An 18,257-nucleotide genomic window follows, 5' to 3' on the forward strand; every position below is an offset into this window, starting at 1 on the left:
CTCACAGGAAAAAAAACTAACAGATCACCCACACGGAAAATGGCAGCTGGGTCATCAAATACCAAACTCCCCAACTCCCTCCCTCGCACAAAAAACTAACAGATCACCCATCTGGAAATTGGCAAATAGAACGTCAACAACCTCAACCCCAACCCTTCCCTTGCCACAAAAAGTGACAAATACATCAACAACCCTCCCCCCCCTTGCAAAAAAGATCAGCAGCAATTGCATCAAACCCCAGCTCCTCTCTCACAAACAAAAGAACAAGTCGCCCATAAAGAAAAACGCCAGGAATAACATCAGACCTCAAATTCCCAACCCCTCCCTCGCACCAAGTTACATATCGTCCACCCACCAATCAACAAGAAAGACAAAGAGATATCTGAAACAGACCAATACAAACTACAGACCAATAATCACATAGTTCTCAGAATGTCGAAAGCATCCTCCCATCAGCATCGAGGAGAGCAGCCACATGAACTCAGTCCTTCTGTGAAGAGCGACTGCCGCATTGGGTCCGAACGCCACGTTGACCTGGCTACCAACCGCTGTTGACCCCACGGCCTCCATGCAGAGTGACTGCTGACCTCCTCCACATTCACCTCAATGCTTCAATCTTCCTCGACGTGGGATTAGATACTTCTACCAACCATGTTCATACCACCCATCAAGAGACCATTTACCCTAAAATAACGCCTTTCTTTTTTTCCCCCACATTTCATTCAAACTAGATTCCGCTATTCACCCACACACTAGGGACAGTTTACACTGGCCAATCAATCTTGCAACCTGTATGCCTCCTAGGATGTGGGAGAAGGCCCACGCAATCACAAGGAGAACGTACAGACTCTGCAGAAACAACAGTAGAGATCAGGATCGGCCTCAGTTGCTGAAGCTGTGATGCGGCCGCTCTACAATTGTGCCATCTATGATGCCAAAAGCTCTTTGGAAGCCCAAGTATTTAATATATTATCCATCATTATAGATAAAATATTAATTTGAGTCCCTCAGATATGGTTAGACCAATCTAGGCTGCCTCCCACCAATCAGCTAGAAATGTTTAAGGTTTATCTCTGTACTGAAACATTCTGAATTTATTTCCTAGAGAACAGTTCACCTAGAATGTTTTCTTATCTTTTGGCTTTCTGTAACAGTGCAGGATCATGTGCAGATCTATGATTTTTTAAGGTAAAGAATGGTTTTGAAATTGGGAGTATACTGGATTATAGTTGGGGCACCTTCAATGATCTCACATACCTCAGACTTTGGAATAAAAGCTATCTGGACTCGCCAATGTCCTTCACTGACGCCTTCAGTATCAGTTTTTTTCTTCCCACTAATTTTTGCTCTCACACATTTAGAGTCTGTGCCCCTCATTCAAAGTTCCATTTCAATTAATCTAATAGAACTAAATTATGTGCAATATCCATACTTTGATCTAAGTACAGTGAAACTCGATACTTCATTTATGTCAAAATAATGCATCAGAGGTGGTAGTAAAATACTCTGGATAAAAATCAGCCTGCATCCTTTACATGTGAAACCAGGTGGTATGAAGATAAGACAGAGCCTTAAGTCTGTGGGTTGCTTTCAACTATGGGAAAATCAGAATCATATCGCACTTATATGTCACTTATGGGAATTTGCATCAGTTGTAAGGCATCAAAGTGTTCAAAGTCTGAGTTTTGAATTCTATTAAATGAGTTTATAATTTATGCTGAATAACACATTGCAAACAATATCTCTTGCACACATTAATGTTTAGCTAAGGCCAGTCCAAAGGTTACCATGGTTCAGTGAAATGACTGACTTTTATCTTTTACAGCAACAACTTTTATTAGTGCATGTGGGGTCCAAGCATTTAAGTTACTGGAACATGTTGGCTAGAGGCAGTGAGATTATATTCAGAAACTGGCAAGGTACACTGAAATGAACAGACTGGAGACGGTTTGTCAGCATATGAAGGGGAAGATGGTGGATGTGTGGACCACCATAGTTTCAAAGTGGCCAGAAGAGACCAAGTGGAGATCAGCCTTAACCAAATTACTAAAATTCCCTGTGGGTTAGGAGTTCCCAATCTGGTGTTCACAGATGCCTTAGTTCAGGGTTGGGGTCAATGGCCCCTGCTCTAAGTACTAGTGTTGCCATGTATTGTGGGAAACAGGAACAGAAGTGGATTGTATAGTATGTTGTACTATCTTTGCTATTCAGTAAAATAATAACTAATCTAATATATAACCTTACCATTTTCCTGTCCACTCCTCACAACCATACAGCTTTTATGTACAATGACTGAGCATCCATAGCTCAGTGAAGGGAAGGGGTAAAGATATTACCAAAGATTCTGAAGTCTCAGATTTTCCTTATGAGTTCTATTTGACTATTGATTCTAGTACCAAAACTCAGAATTCTTCAGAAAGATCAATTAGGGGTGCATACGTGATTCCCACACCCTCAGAAATTAACTAGTAAAATGAGGTGGCAGTGGGAGGTCTACAACTGAATTGCCACTCCCAAATCTATTAGGGTACATCAAAATTTAAAGACCTTTTTGATTTTATATTGCGGTACAAGTTACAGTAAAGCAATTTGATGAAATTAGCTTTTTTCTTTAATTCTGTGAGTTAATATTTATTCGTGAATATCCTCTTAATCCCCAAACAAGAGCCTAAAAGGCATCTCTCCTATATAATTCAGTCATTTCCTGCCAGTATTTTCTGAACATTCTGTAAGGAATTATTCTGCTGTTGCTCAGGAATTTTAATTGAAAAATTAAGTTATCTATGACATGTTAGCCTGATGGATCTGGAGGGATTTACTTGGAGAAATACTTGGTAGCCTTGCTTAACAATTTGCAACTGTGAAATCTTAAAAAAGTTTGGTCAAGCCTAATTAAAAAGGTTGGCTAGTCAAGCCACAAATAAACTATGGGAGTAGCTGCTATTAAACGCAGCATTTCTTTTGTGTAATGCCGTGAAATACAGCATGTCTTTTTACATTTGCCTTGTGAAATATGGTTACAGTTTCTCTCAATTGCTCAAAATGACCATTTATTCGAAGTTCAGAAGCTTAATTCTGATCGTAAAGAAGGCTTAATATCATGTGTGCAGGTGGTAATCTTGGGTTTTGCCTACCTTAGAGAGTATAGTTTCTTGTAACTTTATTTTAAAATCTTACTCTCATATCTGTTACGTTTTCCACTTTTCCTACACTGCAACCATGTTATTACAAATGGACAGAACAGAACTAATTTGGGATTAGGGAAGAAAAACTAATTAATTTAAAGGAGACATGTATAGTGTGTGTAATAAATTTGACTGGAGAGGGTGGGTGGCATTTTAGACTCTTGGTGTGGTACAATTTCTACAGTCTTGAGTATTATGAATATAATTGACTTTTAAGAGGTTTTAAAAATATTTTTTTTGTTTAAAAATGGACTTATCTGGCGGTAGTATTGAACGTGAGCTGATTAGTGTATCATGCTATGTAATTGCTCCCAGAAGTTTGAAGATGCCTTCTAGATTTGCCCTTACTTCACTTAAGTATTTACTTAAATGCAAATGATGTAGGTTCCATTTCCTTCTATTGATTTGTGTGTTGAATTATTTGACCTTGCTGATAGCTCTTCACATCTTTGTTGCAATTGTGATATGTTGTCAGGCTTCTAAATCTGACTTCCAAAGAACTGAAGGATCTAGCTTTCAATCATAGGCTTTTGACTAAGGCTGAGAAGCCCGTGCAAAGTCATTGAGTAAGCCAGTTGGGCGTAGCTTGGAATGAACAGGTTGAAGTGTCGTGCTTTTATTACCACTTCAAGGGATCTGAGATCATATTAACTTGGAATGGTTTAGGATTTGGAAGGATGTGGGGCATGAAATTTCAGAAATTTGATGGAAAAAGAAACGACTTTTCAAGCTATCCCAGAAAATGTAATTTGTAAGGGCCCCATCATGAGCCCATGACTGCTAAATGACTTTAGCCCCCAGCAAGGCTAAAATGTTTGAGAAGTAGAACACAAGTGACACTTTCCGGACTTGTTTATTTGATCAGACGATGAGTCAGGGGAGGAGCACTGAGTCATAATAATTCTGCCTTTTTGGCCATAAAGTACTGGCTTCCATGGAAAAAACCTGGCAAACGTCCCTTCCTTTTGCTAATATCCAATGCAATAAAATCAATTTGAAATTGGCCGTTATCTTTTTCCAATTGCTGAAGTGGTTAAGTATTTGTCAGGAAGCCAGAATACTGATTCAGTAGTCCACAGGACTTAATGGTCCCTGAATAAGGAGCATGATTACAGCCCAGGAAAGGGAGACATTTGAGTTCAAATGTTCAAGTTGTTAGGACAGGTAAACATTTTCATCTTTAGCTTGATTAAATTACTTGTATTTCCGAGATTGCAATGCCAAACCGTAGCCCAAAAGAAAGAAAAAAAAAGGTGGTGAGGTTCCGTGGAAATGATTTCTTCCCCTTTGTTTTATCACATGCTTGAAATATTCCGCGTCTCTTACAAGGGTAAAATGTTGCCAAATATCAGTATGTCAAACGACCTCTCACTTAGTGTGATTATCAGTATTTTAATTTTAGGAATTGCATAAACAAGATTTGTTTGTATCTATAGACGATTTGATATGCAGGTATAAAAAAGCAATCTAATATTCTTTCCACTCTGTCTTTATCCTCTCATGCATTGAAAGCCACAGTAAACAAAACATTCTTCTGTGATTGGTTTAATTCTTTATATTCAATGTGTCATGTGGTTTTGATGTTCCATCACCATCTGGATTGTTTTAAATACTTCTATTTTTTTAATTGTTTGTATTTTGACATGGCAATTGTCATTTCATGGTGATTTCAGATTTGGTTTAAAAAAAATTGCAATCTCAAAATGATACTTCAGTGTTTACCTTGAAGGATCATTATTTAATCTGAAATGGAACAATATCCCTTAACTAACACAAAAAAAGAGAGAAATCAACACCCACTTGCTATTGGACACCATGCTCCCTGTTCTGTGGAAAAACCTTGCTGGGATCTTCATTATTGGCATTAATGCAGCAGTTTGACATCCAGAAGCTTCTTGTTTCAGGCTGGTGTCTCATTTCATTTCAGCTTGCTGAGATGAGCAGCTTCATAGCCACAAGAACTGGAAAATGCATAAATGCTGAAATAAGGCTCATCCTTTGCGCCTGATTTCTGTCTGTCTGCCAACTTAAAGCATTGCAGAACAATTTGAAGTGCTAATGTTTTACTGTCAGTATTGTGAAGTGATGGAAAGTACAGTCTCCGCATGATAGTTTTAAAATCTTGATGGGGCATGGCATTAATACAGTTGGTGCTTAAATTTCACTGTAGAGTAGACTTCTAGGCCAGTTAAGGGCCAATAGCAGTCTAGATTTATACCCAGCTCTGAAGGTGGTGGTGAGGTGTGGACTTGAACGGCTCCTTGTTGAGATGATATCCCACAGTGGTTTAGGTTGGAAACTCCAGGATCTTCAGCAAGCATAGATGAAATAGATGGATAAGGTCTTCATTGAGTGTGGTATTTAACCTGAAGAGAGCCTGCAGATGGTGGCATAACCTTGTGTTAGTTTTGTTTTTCTCAGTGGTCGAGCTAGCAAAGGAACATGGGCTGGCTATTCCAGTGCAGCTTTTAATTTGAATTCCTCCACTTTTGGCATGAGTCTGATATGCTCATAGCAACATTATTTTTAACTTTGCAACTTCTAGATATTGTGCGTACATTTGACTTAACTCATTTGTTCTGCTATGCAAAGCAGTCTTTGTGTGAAAACACTGGAAGTGCAGATTTTTGTTTCTGAGACTGGGTGTTGCCACTGGAATTCTAATGGATCAAGTCCAAATTCTGGATTATTTTAAACATTGGACAACATGGAGAGTAGTCTCAGCTGAGCCGTTGGTCAGGATTTTTATTTTTCCATTCTCAGGCTGTTATTTGCCTTGAAAGAGCTAGAAGTTTCAAATGGAGAAGAGAGCTGATGAAAAAGGAAGTGCTACTGAAATTATCCTGGGAAGGGAAAATCGATCTACCCAATGAATTTCAAAGCCTCTACACTGTGACAAACGGAACATATGTTAAAAAGTTTTACTTTGGTTTCTTTTTTTTTTCAAATACTTTCGCCAAGTGTTACTGTTCATTTTGAATGGGACTGCCTGGGTTTGCCTTGTAAGTACTGGCAAGTTCCAGCATCCCATCAAGATGCTGGGGCCTTGGACTTCCAAGTACAATTCTGCCAATAGGTTTTAAGCTGGACCATTAAGTTGATCAAGGAGTTTATGGTTGTGAGAAATGCAAGTAATTTTTTTAAAATATCTGTATTTATGGTATTATTTCTCAATACATGAACTCTATTTATTTTGTAAACATATTTAAAAACATATCATTCTTATTGATAAGTGATACTGCAAATGCAGATCATTAAAAGAAAACTGCGACTTGCCTTTGGTCACAACCCTACTCAATTCAAGGGTTTGCTTTGGGGAGTACAGCTGGCAGAATTTTGAAATGCAGTCCGAGGCTTGAGTATATTTTGTGGGATGTCAGAACTTGCTGACACTCTCAAGGTAAACACTGGCTATTCCATGCAAAGCCTACAGCAACACTCAGTAGAGTGTACATTAGAAGCAAAACCAGCAGTGTAAAATCTCTTAATATCTGTTCCATTCGTCCCAAGATTTTAGACAAGTATATCTTAGAGATTCTGAAACTTTGTTAGCTGTAGTGCATGGCAAAGCCAGTGAGTGTAGCTTTACCACTAGTCAACTTTCAGAGAGGTCTGAGACTGGGCTCCGTCCTTTTGTCCTTTGTTCCAGATCACCTATACTGCTCAGGGTCCTGTTTCTGGGCTCCAGGTTGGTCTCGGATATGGAATTGCCTTTATGTACTGCATGTGGGCAAGCATCGATGTGATTCAGTATCATCTAGTCCATTGATTCATAGAAATATTATGACATAGGAGGCCACTTATCACTGATTGTAGTTTGTTTAATGTCATTTCCAGTCCACAAGTGTAAAGGAGAATGAAAGAATTGTTACTCCAGATCCGATGCCACAAAAAAACATAAAGAACATAATAATAAGAAAACATAATATAAATACATAAGACAGCTTCTATACATATATCCACAATATGATGCTAGGCACAGAAGTGTCTGTATACAAGGTGACTGAGAGGAAATGATAAAATAGTGGTGGTGGGAGGTCCAGAGGGGTGGGTTTGTGAGTAGAGGTGTTTATCAGCCTCACTGCTTGGGAAAGTAACAGTTTTAGAGTCTGGCGGGCCTGGTGTGGATGCTTCATCGCTGTCTCCCTGATGGGAGCCAGACAAACAGTCCATGAGCATGGTGAGTCGGATTCTTCTTGATGTTACTGGCTCTTTATCGGCACTGTTCTGTATATATTGAATGTCCTTGATGGTGGGTGGGTGGGTGCTGGTGTTGGTGCTGGGCAGTTTTGAGTACCTGTTGCGGAGCCTCCCTGTTCACTGTAGTGTCGTTTCTGTACCATCCAGCGAGGCAGCATGCTAAGATGCTCTGTCCTGCACTTCTGTAGAATGACGCTAACATTGATGTGCACAGTCCAGCTCTCTTCAGCCACCTCAGAAAGTAGAGGTGTTTGTGAGTGTTCCTGATTGTGTAGAATGTGTTCTAGGTCCATGAGAGTTTGTGTGCGCTCCCAGAAGTTTAAAACTGTTAACAGTTTCCACTGCTGTGCCACCGGTGTAAAGACAAGTGTGAGTGGTGCAAGTTCTATTGAAGTTAATATCCAATTCCTTTGTCTTGTTGACATTGAGGAAGAGGTTGTTTGCCAGGTGACTTTTCTCTGTAGGCCGTCCCATTGCTGTTGGAGATGAGTCCGACCACTGCTGAGTCATCGGTAAACTTGACAACGTGGTTCCTCGTATGTTTGGGCGTGCAGTCATGTATGAGCAGAGTGTACAGCGTTGGACTCAGCACACAGCCCTGGGGGTCAGCTGTGTTGAGGATGAACGGGGAGGGAGGAGTAGTTGTGCATCTTGACTATCTGAGGTCTGTTGGTTAGGAAGTCCAACACCTCTGTATCAGAAAAGAGCTGCGTAGCTTAATGCTGTCTTCCACCATTTGGCTGGTAGCCCAGCTGGTCATGGCCTAATGACCTTCCAAGGTTGTGTTCCAATATTTCTTATGTGACCAAGCATTTTTATCTCTGCCACCATTTCTGTGTTTTTTTTTCTGCTCTCTTATTCGCTCTCATTATCTTGCCTGTAATCCACCTACCAATTAATTTAAAACCCACAAAGAATAGAGATCCTTCCTGTTCACCCCATTCAGGCCTCTCATAATTTTGTATAATTTATCTTCCACCTGCTGTTTTCTTTAAGAAACAATACAAATTTATCTCATTTCTTTTGAAAGGCGCAGTTTTATCATTCAGACGACATAGTTGTAAATCATAGTTGTCCAGTGCAGTGCACATTTTCTTGAAATGTGGTGATCAGAGCATGTGCTATATTCAAGGTGTTGCCCAACTCATTGTGGATTCAAACACAGGACGTACAAACAAGCTGGATGAACTCAGCAGGTCAGGCAGCATCCATTGAAAGGAGCAGTCAACATTTTGGGCCGAGACCCTTCGTCAGGACACAATGTTAGAATTGTGGATTCAGTTCTAACATTACTGCAGCTCTTGTATTCTTTGCTTTGACTAATAAAGGATTTCAGCCCATGTCCTCTTTTAGATAGATGGATAGATAGATATTTTATTGATCCCAAGGAAAATTACAGTGCCGCAGGAATGTTACAAGTGCACAGATTTACAAATATTAGAAGAGAAGTAAGAAAAAATAAAAATGTTACCTTTAAAATAAGATGTACAATATTTACATGTCAAAGATTACAAGATCACTACCCCGGCTGCAGGTTGACTCATTAAACACCCGTAATGACTTGTCCTGTTTTTTTGTCTCTAGATGTACTTTCCAGTTTTTGCACCAGTTGATGTCCTTCCATTTATTGTGCATTCTTTTGCTTTGTTGCATTTTCCCAAGTGAACTGCCTCTCATAGCCTCTTCTGCCCAACTGACCAGTCCCCCTACATTTTCCTGCAATCTTAAGCTTTATTCCTTGCTGTCAACCCACAGAGAAGTTTGTACATAACACACTCGTTCATTAGTTTGCTGTTAAAATGTATTACAGAAAGCAAGAAGCCGAGTAATGAGCCCTGTGGAATCCTATTAGCAACTGCTTTCCTGTCACAAAAATGCTCTATAACCATTAGCCTTGGGTTCCTGCCACATGGCTAATTCTCCTCCAGTTTGCCACTCCCTTGGATCCGATGGAATATTATTTTCATTGCTTTGTTTTGACCAGCTTTCAACATGTGATTTTGCTGAACATTTGCTGAAATCCGCACAAACTATATCAAGTACACCGTTCTTGTTGATCTTTAAATTTAGTTCCATCAGTCAGAAAAGACTTTGCCTTAACAAATTTATGATATTTCTTCCAGATTAATTTAAGAAACTTCTCTAAGGAACAGAACAAACTTCACTTCAATGAATGACCTTTATTCCATCCTTTAGAGTTGATTCAAGTAACTTCTTTGTTCCCAAAGTTGTAAACTAACCTAATAAACAAAAGATAATATGGTCATTGTCCCCCAATTCTCTTGTGCCAGTCCAGTGATCAGGGACCTTTTTTAAAAAAAAGTGCTACCTTCTCATAACAGCTTACAATATGTTTCAACCAGACTTGGCAGTGTATCCGCTTTCAAAGATGCAAAAGCCCTTTAAACAAAGTATAAAGGGAAATACTATCCCAGTCGATAATTCACAGCTTAGCATCGAATCCCCTTTTGTGACTACAATATATTCATTGAGGAGCTGAACCACATCTGTTGCTTCCATACACGAGCTGCTTCTCTGCACCCTAACAGGCTCTGCTCTTCATGTCTGAGTTACCATCTTGGTCTTCATGATCTTACAGAAGAAAACCTAAAGATATCTTATGTTTCTTCCCAGTATTTCCATTATCTTTTATTTGCTTTTCTCACTTCCCTTCTACTTTTACTCCTTCCCTTTCCATACTCTCCATGGCTTGCTGCTCAGGTATACTTACTTTAGCCTTGTATTGCACTCTATGAGCCTTGTTATGTGGGTTTGGTGTTCCACCCATGTACTTTCTGGGCACATGTTCACTTTGAACCCTTTTGAGTGTTTCCTTTTGCTCTGAGACTCATTTACTTCCAAGGAGCTGCTGCTGGTTCACTTGCTTAATCATGTATTTTTGCTACATCATGATTTCTTATCACTGTTACTGCATTTTTGTTCCTAAACTTCAAGGGCAGAGCTTCCAAAACCTTCTACTTACCTCCTACCACTCTCCATGGGAAAATGCAATACAAAAATTACTCTGTTGCCCTTCATGCAAGGTATTTAATTTTAACTCCTTAAGTGCCGATTATTATTTTCCTGACCATTGCCTCAATGGAATCAGAGTCAGGTTTATTATCATTGATGTACATTGTGAAATTAGTTGTTCTGGTGACAGTAGGACTGTGAAAGACAAAAAATAATACAAAATTACAGTAAAATTTAGTAAATAGTACAAAAAAGGAATATAGCAAGGTGATGGTCATAGGTTCATGAACTTTTCGGAAATTTAATACGGAGGGGATAAGGCTGTTTCCTAAATTGTTGTGCAAGACCCTAAGACTCCTGTACCACCTCCTTGATGGTAATGATGAGAAGAGACCATAGATCATAAAACATTGGACAGAATTAGACCATTTGGCCCATCAAGTCTGCACTGCCATTCCATCATGGCTGATTTATTATCCCTTTCAATCCCATTCTTCTGCCGACCCATGTCCTAGGTGGTGACAGTCCTTAATGAAGGTTATTCTATAAAATTATGCCTTGTGTGTTAAGTACCTTGTCTGACATTTTCATCAATACATCCTTCCTCCCACAGATCCTCTAGCAGTAACTTGTGCATCTTCTGTGTGCATCACTGGAGACTACAGAGCAATCAATTAACTGTACACTCTCAGGAAGATTTTAAAGACCAGAAATCTGAGAGAGATTGTGGGGGAAATGGGTAGGAGGGCAATATCAACTTAATGCCAAAATAAAATACCATAGTTTTTATTGAAGTTGGGGCATAACCAAATAAACATTGAAGTATTAACACTGGTTCGCAGTGATAATGACCATTCAATGCAAATTTGATGTTCAAGGACACAGTAGTGTCTGCTAAAGTGCATATTTAAAAGTCACACGCAGTAAGATTGTAAGCATTGCCAGGCTGCTGTTTGCTTCAGATGTGCATTTGCGATATCAGGTTAAGTAATTGATAAATCTTGCTGACCGGTATTTTTATTAAAATAGCAGATAATTCATTTATGGGACAGGGTTACAGTTTCAAGAAAGCAATTACTTTGAAAACAGATACTAAACTGAAAAGAAGGACTCTCAGTCATCTTGTCTGTTTGTTGGGACGTGCTGTTAATGAATTGCAGCTTCACCCTGAAACCCAAGACAGGTTATTTGGTGAATTCTTTCTCCATGGTCTAAATAAAAGTTGCATGAAATCGACTTAATCTGTCAATCTAATTCCTTGTGAATCTGAGCCCTGAGCAAGAATCTGTAGGCAGTTCTGCCATAACATGACAGTTGCGTTTGTAATAAACATTGACGTGTAGAAAATCATACACGTTATAAGGCTTCTGTGTCAATAGGAAAAAGTGTTTGCAGGGTGGAGCATTTCAGACTGCAAAAGAACAAATTTACTTTTCCTGCATGATTTTCAAAATGAAAAGTGTTTTAATAGTTCTAAGTTTGCTTTGTTACTGCAAGGTAAAAGTGTTAAATGCTGTATATTGCATTATTTAGTAAAGTATCCATGCACAAATATCTATAGAAGTGATTGCTTGTCAATTTCAACAGCCTCCATGGTGAAACTAGCAGCACACCAGAAATAATCTTGGTGTCTCTTTAATGCAGGGAGGCTACATGGAAACAGTTTATATTTTCCCCATGACTTTTTATCCCCCAAGTAGAATTTTTTTCCCGGTTTGTCTATGTCCAAAAGTTCACTTAAGTGGGTTATCATGTAATGATCATGGATTGTGTAATCCAAGTAGTGTTTCCTAATTTATCAATTGTGTTATATCCAATTTGTGTTAAAGAAACATGTTAGAAGCAAAGCTATCTGTAGTGATTTTGGCTTAACTGCGACAAAATCCTGCTCATTTCCTCTTCTCCAGCAATCTTTCTCTTTCCAAACTGCAACCAAGTTAGCAGGAGAGCCCAGCAAATCCTGAAGTAGTGTTCAAAAAGAAAGATTGCCTTCTTTTCTGAAAAAATTGCAAGGGCATTAGAAAAGTTATATTAGTTCAATTAATGTGCCATTCTTCTTTTCTTTCTTGCTCTTAGCTTTGAAAAGGTCATTTGAGGTAGAGGAAGTGGATCAGCCTACCCCAAATCCCTCCGCTCCCTCGAGACGAATCCCAACTCCTCTGAGACCGAGCCCGTCACCTGGACACAAATATCAAGATTTGGGTGCAAAGTATACAGATTCAGCCTTGAGACAGGCAGAAGCACCTAATGCTAAATCACCAAAGTCTTCCATCAAGAGAATTGAAATTACAGGGCCTAAGCACCCAGAGCCAGTCTCACGAAGAGCAGAGATTTCTATTGACCTTTCTTCAAAGCAAGTAGAAGGTGCGAGTCATGGCATCCCAAAGATTGGCCTTAAAAGGGCAGAACTACTAGGCCACAAGCCTCCTGAAACAGTTCCCAGGAGAACAGAAATTTCCGGAGCAAAAGTTCAGGACATCTCCTCAAGAAGATTGGAAACTGCAGCTTCCAGGCTTCCTGATTCCATTCCAAGAAGACCAGAGAACTTTGGATCTTCCCCAGCAGAGGTATCCCCAAAAAAGGTTGAGATTCAGACAGCAAAGCATCAAGAAGTCCCAGCTAAACAGGTGGAAAATTCGATCTCTCCCCACACTAATTACCATCAGCCACAGGAAGTGCAGCCAGATCGAGCAGTTACTGAAACAAAAGTGAAGAACCAGAACAGTGAGTAAAAGTTTGAAGTGTTTTACTGTTCAAGAACATGTAATTTTTTCCATAAATATATGCATACCTCTTTTTTTTCCAGAGTAGGATTTACCACAGCTATTCAGTATTCTGGCTACTCGAGTCACTGTCTATAGGTTAGCATTTTGGTGAATCTTGCATAATGTGTCAGGTCAGATGGAGGTTGGGGATTAAGCAAGACTGTGACATCAGCCATCGTCTTTGATTATGTTTGAATTTTCTTGTTCAACAGCATAGCAAAGTTTATGCAAAATTCTACTTGTTTTTTTTTTAAAAAAAGGACAGTGATGTTGTATCCTTTGCATCCTTTAACAATAATATAATTTGTTTGAAAGGCTTGTGATGTGTGATTGATATCTACAGCAAGTTACTGAAACATTGTGAGGAAGGTGAATGCTGTTTGATGCAAATATTTTGGAGTGAATTGTCATTCTGGTTTTATTCAATCCTGTTTTTAAATTGCTAGTTGCTATCATTTAGAATAATTTGAACTCAGGTGGAATTCGTTTCAACGTAGACAGATTGGTCTAGTTGTAACACTTTTATTAACCTGATTTTTGGAGAATTTTAGTAGCCTTGAACATTCAAAGGTTACATTTTTCAGATTTGTGGATCATGTTCAGAGAATGTTTTTATCTTCACGATTACAAGAAATATTTGAGAAAATATTTAGCTATGAAATAAAGGAAATGTCAGATGTAGTGCCTCAATCTGATCTTTGCAATGTTCGTGTTTGCTATCTATATATTGTTCTGTTTAGTGTTTTCCTCTCCAGACTCTGCTCTGCTACCTCTTCCTTCCTTTTTTAAAAGTGACCTTCAGGCAAATCTGTTTTGTTGTCTCCCTTGCCTCTTTACATACGTTTTTGTAAATTTGTGTGTGAAAATTTGCACTAATATATCCAAGAATATTTTGAAATGTTAAATACACTATATCAATTAATACATAGATGATAATGTACTGTGGTGATTATAATACAATTAATCGCACCATATATGTCAGCCTTCACCAAATACAACTTTTACAGTGCAAGTATAATGTAAAAACATTTCACTTTGCAGCTAATTAAACAAACTACTCCTCCTTCATATCAGCTTTATAAAAACACTGACAGAATATTGTTTGATAATTAATAAATGCCAATTTAACACAGGATATGAAGAGAAAAACAATTTGCTGAATATGTCAATTTGCTCAACCACAACACCCACAACATTAACTGATTAGAAACTTCTTCCTGTGAAGCAGTCACATAATTTGCACTTGTTCATCCTTCATTTTATGAGAGGAAATTCATCTGATGAAGGAAGTGATAACTCTCATAAATTGACTGATTTATGAATTCCAAGTAAGTTCCATTCATTTCAGAGAGGAGGATTAATATGGAGGTTGGGGTAGAAATTACAATGTGTGGTTTTGCTAAAGAAAAACTTTCAAGATATGTAGATGGCGCTGTCTGTGTTGATCCTTTTGAAGGTATATGTCAGGAGCTGCTCAATTTTGTAATGTTGAATAATGCAAGGTGGTTCGTATTTCTATTTCTTGTCATGAGTTCATGATTATAGTTTATAGTATCAAGAGTAAAATCTCTGTGTAAAGATTGAGTAAAACTTGTCTGGTTGCACTGGGCTATTTTGTCACATTGGTAAGCAACAAATACAACCGTTATTGACCAGGTTGCTTGAAGCCATATTCCACCACAATGCAACGTGTAATGTTGTGGGGATTGTAAGATGCAGTAAGATAATAATTTAGTGTGAAAGTTCAGTTCAGAAATGTTAATGGCGGTGAGCTAAATATGTTTTTACTTCACACAGTGTTGAAATCCTGTCGTCCTTGATAACAAATGGGGGCAAGCATTTTATGCTTCTCCCAGTGTGACTTAGTCTTGATCTCCCTGTATAGCAACTAAATTCTGACTCATTACAGCATTTTTGTTGATTTATTTTGTTCTATCTGCAAGCAATTAAAATTCTCCTTGATGTACCTGATTGTCCAACACTGGTATCCAGTGCTACTTCTGGCCTTACATTCTAGCCTACTTTTGCAGTAAAGTTAGGTTGACTCTTTTTTACGTGGTTCTATCTTTAAATTGCTCTATAAATGGGAATAAACATGACATTGTTTTGTGCAAAGTATAATATTATCTAGCACTAAGTTTCCCTAGGAACTAATGTTGGGTCTGGTGCAGTGAGAAGGTCCTCTGTGGTTGCAGGAGGACTGGTTGACCTGAAGGAGAATTGATCACGCTATGTCCAGCACATTGTTGTGTGCGAGTTCTTTACACTGTGGCTGGATTTCATTTCCAGTTTTGACTGACTTCACATTGAACGCACTCCTATTTCATTTCCCAACCTATTCCACCCAATGTTCCTCAGAAAATTAGATCATAAAAGAATGGAATGACTTCATATCTGATACCATAGTTAAATACATACAGCCCTAAAAGAATTGGTGCAAAATCATATTGCATCCTGGCATATTGTGAAATGGAAGTCAGTAACTGAGTCATTTGTGGATGCTGCTAGAAGTAGAAGAGCACAAACATTGGAAGATATGTGCAGAAATAAACTCTTGCTAATATCGTCCTGGAGGTGCAACCAGCCATTTCTGCCCAATCAAGGCAGGATATGACTTCAAGCCCACTATATGCAACTTAAACTACTCTTTCAAGACCACAAGAAATAGGCAATAAATATTAGATTTCCACTATAACTATATTCCAGGAAAATATAACAATCTACATTTACTGCTGCAAACATAATGTCACACTACATTGAAATAGGCCTGTGTTGAACATTAAGTACCCACTAATCCTGCTCTAACCTGATATGATTATCCCCATAATCCTCTCAACTCCCTTCTGGCTTCAGTCGCTTACATACAAACTAGGGGTAATTTGCAGTGGTCAATTAACTTCAAGTTCAAATTTATTGTCCTGTTTGCAAAGTATACAACCAAATGAAACAATGTTCCTCGGGACCATGGTCTACCCACAATAAATATATTATACACAGCACATAAAACAAAGTATTACCATAAATAAGTTAATAAAATATAATTTGAAATGCATGTGCAATGCATACATGTTAACCTAGCAACCTACACATCTTTGAGATGCAAGAGGAGAACTGGAGCATCCGGAGAAAATTTGTGGTCACAGGGAAGAATGTGCAGACTCCACAGACAGTATCTGAGGTCAGGATAAAGCATAGATTGCTGGAGCCATGCCACGGTACTGTCTCCCAAGAACAATCAACCAGAGTTATAAAATGCTAGTGCGTGTGAGAGATGATTATTTTTGGCACACAGAACATGGATTGCTTGGTTTGTTCTCTCTCGAGCAGCAAAAGGTGGAAAAGGTCTATAGAATTCTGAGAGGCATAGATGCAGGAGATGGTAAGAATGTCCCTTGGTAGGGATGCCTTAAAGAAGAAGATATTGGTACAAGTTGAGATGTAGGAGACTCCCAGGTACTGTGGGTGATTTTGTTATGGATATCTGCAACACTCAACTTGATGATGGTGGAGCCAGGTGGTTTCCCAATACTTAGGAAGCACCTAGACAGGCAACGGAGGCTACAAAGCGAATGTAGGCAAATAAGAATGGTTGGCCTGACTACAGTAGGCCAAAGGGCCTGTTTCTATGCTGCATGATTCTGACTTAATTTCTGAGCTACACAATCCAGCAAAGTATCAGGCAAAATCATTGATGCTTCTGTTAACGGAGTACCCACCTGGACAAGAGAGTGGATATGAAAAGATTTCCTATTTCATGCGATTACTTTAGCAGAATGTTCTTTAATCAAAAGTATAATAACATTTGTTAGGTTTTCTGTGGAAATAATTTTAATCCACACATATGCTCACGAGTATCCACGTACAAATTGATCTGTACGCTGCAGCAGGAGTGTGGTTGGTATAATCCCACTCTTTCACACCAAGAGATCAACCTAGGCTTTCTCACTCACTGTGTTAATGTTGGCAGTGATGCAGTGATCGGCAATGTACTTCTCATCACTTCCAGAACGTCAGAGGTTACAAATTTAACCAATCAACAATGTGTCACATGAAAATCAGATTATTTGCATAACAGACTAGACCTAGTAAAATATTCTGGTAATGAGCAGTTTTCATAATGCATACCAACCCACATGTAACTGAGGGCCAGGTGGTGATGCTTTTTGCCATTGAGATTCTTTTAAATTATGTATGTCCATTTCTGCTTGTTTTATGAATCGTTGGGTTTTGTGTCAATAGAGTTCAGATTCTGTGTCAATTCAAGTATTTTTTATTTATAGTACCTAAATATTTGTATTGTTATGCTATTTGGTGCTGCAGTGCAAGTGTGGGATAGTAGAATTCAGTCCTCTGAAACCAGCACTACCCTAATTCTGGGTGAGATGGAAGTGATTTGGCACCAGTGACATTTTCCAGATACCTCACATAACTACTAGATACTCTAGTAGATACTCATTTTTTGAACTGCGATCACTACAGCCTGCAGCTAGTAACATCTCTTTAAAGGATGTACTTTTGAACCTACCAAACAATTCAGCACTTTTCAATGTAGACTCTAGAAAGTGCATGTGTGGCCAGGGTAGCCATTGCTGGGGGTCAAGGCGTGATGGCGGTAAACGAACCCATAGTCGGCACCATTGTTCCATGCTGATTAAAGCATCGAGTGAGATTAAAATCATCTAGAAAGACAAAACGAACAGGTGGTTTGTACCAGCTGCCTGCGTTTGACCAGTCTTCCTTTCCATTTGCCACTACCGTCGGTGGAACATGCAGAAGTGTTGAGTCCCATGGAGCCAGGTTTGGGAGCAGTTGCCATGTGAATATCAGCTCCTGGACAGGCTTCACTTACCTCAGCGCTAAACTGGCTTCTTGGCTGTGGACTCACTTTCGGGGAACTCTGCAGTTCAAGTTCCATGTTTTTTGTTCACTATTTTTTACTATTTGCAAAATTTGTCCTCCTTTGCAAATTGGATATATTGTGTGTGTGTGTGTGTGTGTGTGTGTGTGTGTGTGTGTGTGTGTGTGTGTGTGTGTGTGTGTGTGTGTGTGTGTGTGTGTGTGTGTGTGTGTGTGTGTGTGTGTGTGTGTGTGTGTGTGTGTGTGTGTGTTTCTTTGTTTTGCTGGCTGCCTGCAT

General features: G+C 39.0%; 1 protein-coding gene across 7 annotated transcripts in view; it reads left to right on the forward strand.

The window, feature by feature from the left end:
• The window catches only part of LOC140714630 (septin-9-like), a 307,344-nt gene that overhangs the window by 173,294 nt on the left and 115,793 nt on the right, over positions 1 to 18,257 (forward strand). For 4 of the 7 annotated variants that reach the window (XR_012095957.1, XM_073025984.1, XM_073025986.1 and 1 more), the window contains one exon: positions 12,435 to 13,082. The exons of 2 other annotated variants lie outside the window; for them this stretch is intronic. Coding sequence is in view for 3 of the 5 variants with exons in the window: in XM_073025984.1 (XP_072882085.1) it covers positions 12,435 to 13,082 (648 nt within the window). In the remaining 2 variants the exon portion in view is untranslated. Of the gene's footprint in view, positions 1 to 12,434; positions 13,083 to 14,433; positions 14,452 to 18,257 lie in introns of those variants that run through there. One more of the 7 variants, XM_073025991.1, reaches the window with a different exon arrangement.

This window comes from Hemitrygon akajei, chromosome 22 (genome assembly GCF_048418815.1).
Source record: "Hemitrygon akajei chromosome 22, sHemAka1.3, whole genome shotgun sequence".
Lineage (NCBI taxonomy): Eukaryota > Metazoa > Chordata > Chondrichthyes > Myliobatiformes > Dasyatidae > Hemitrygon > Hemitrygon akajei.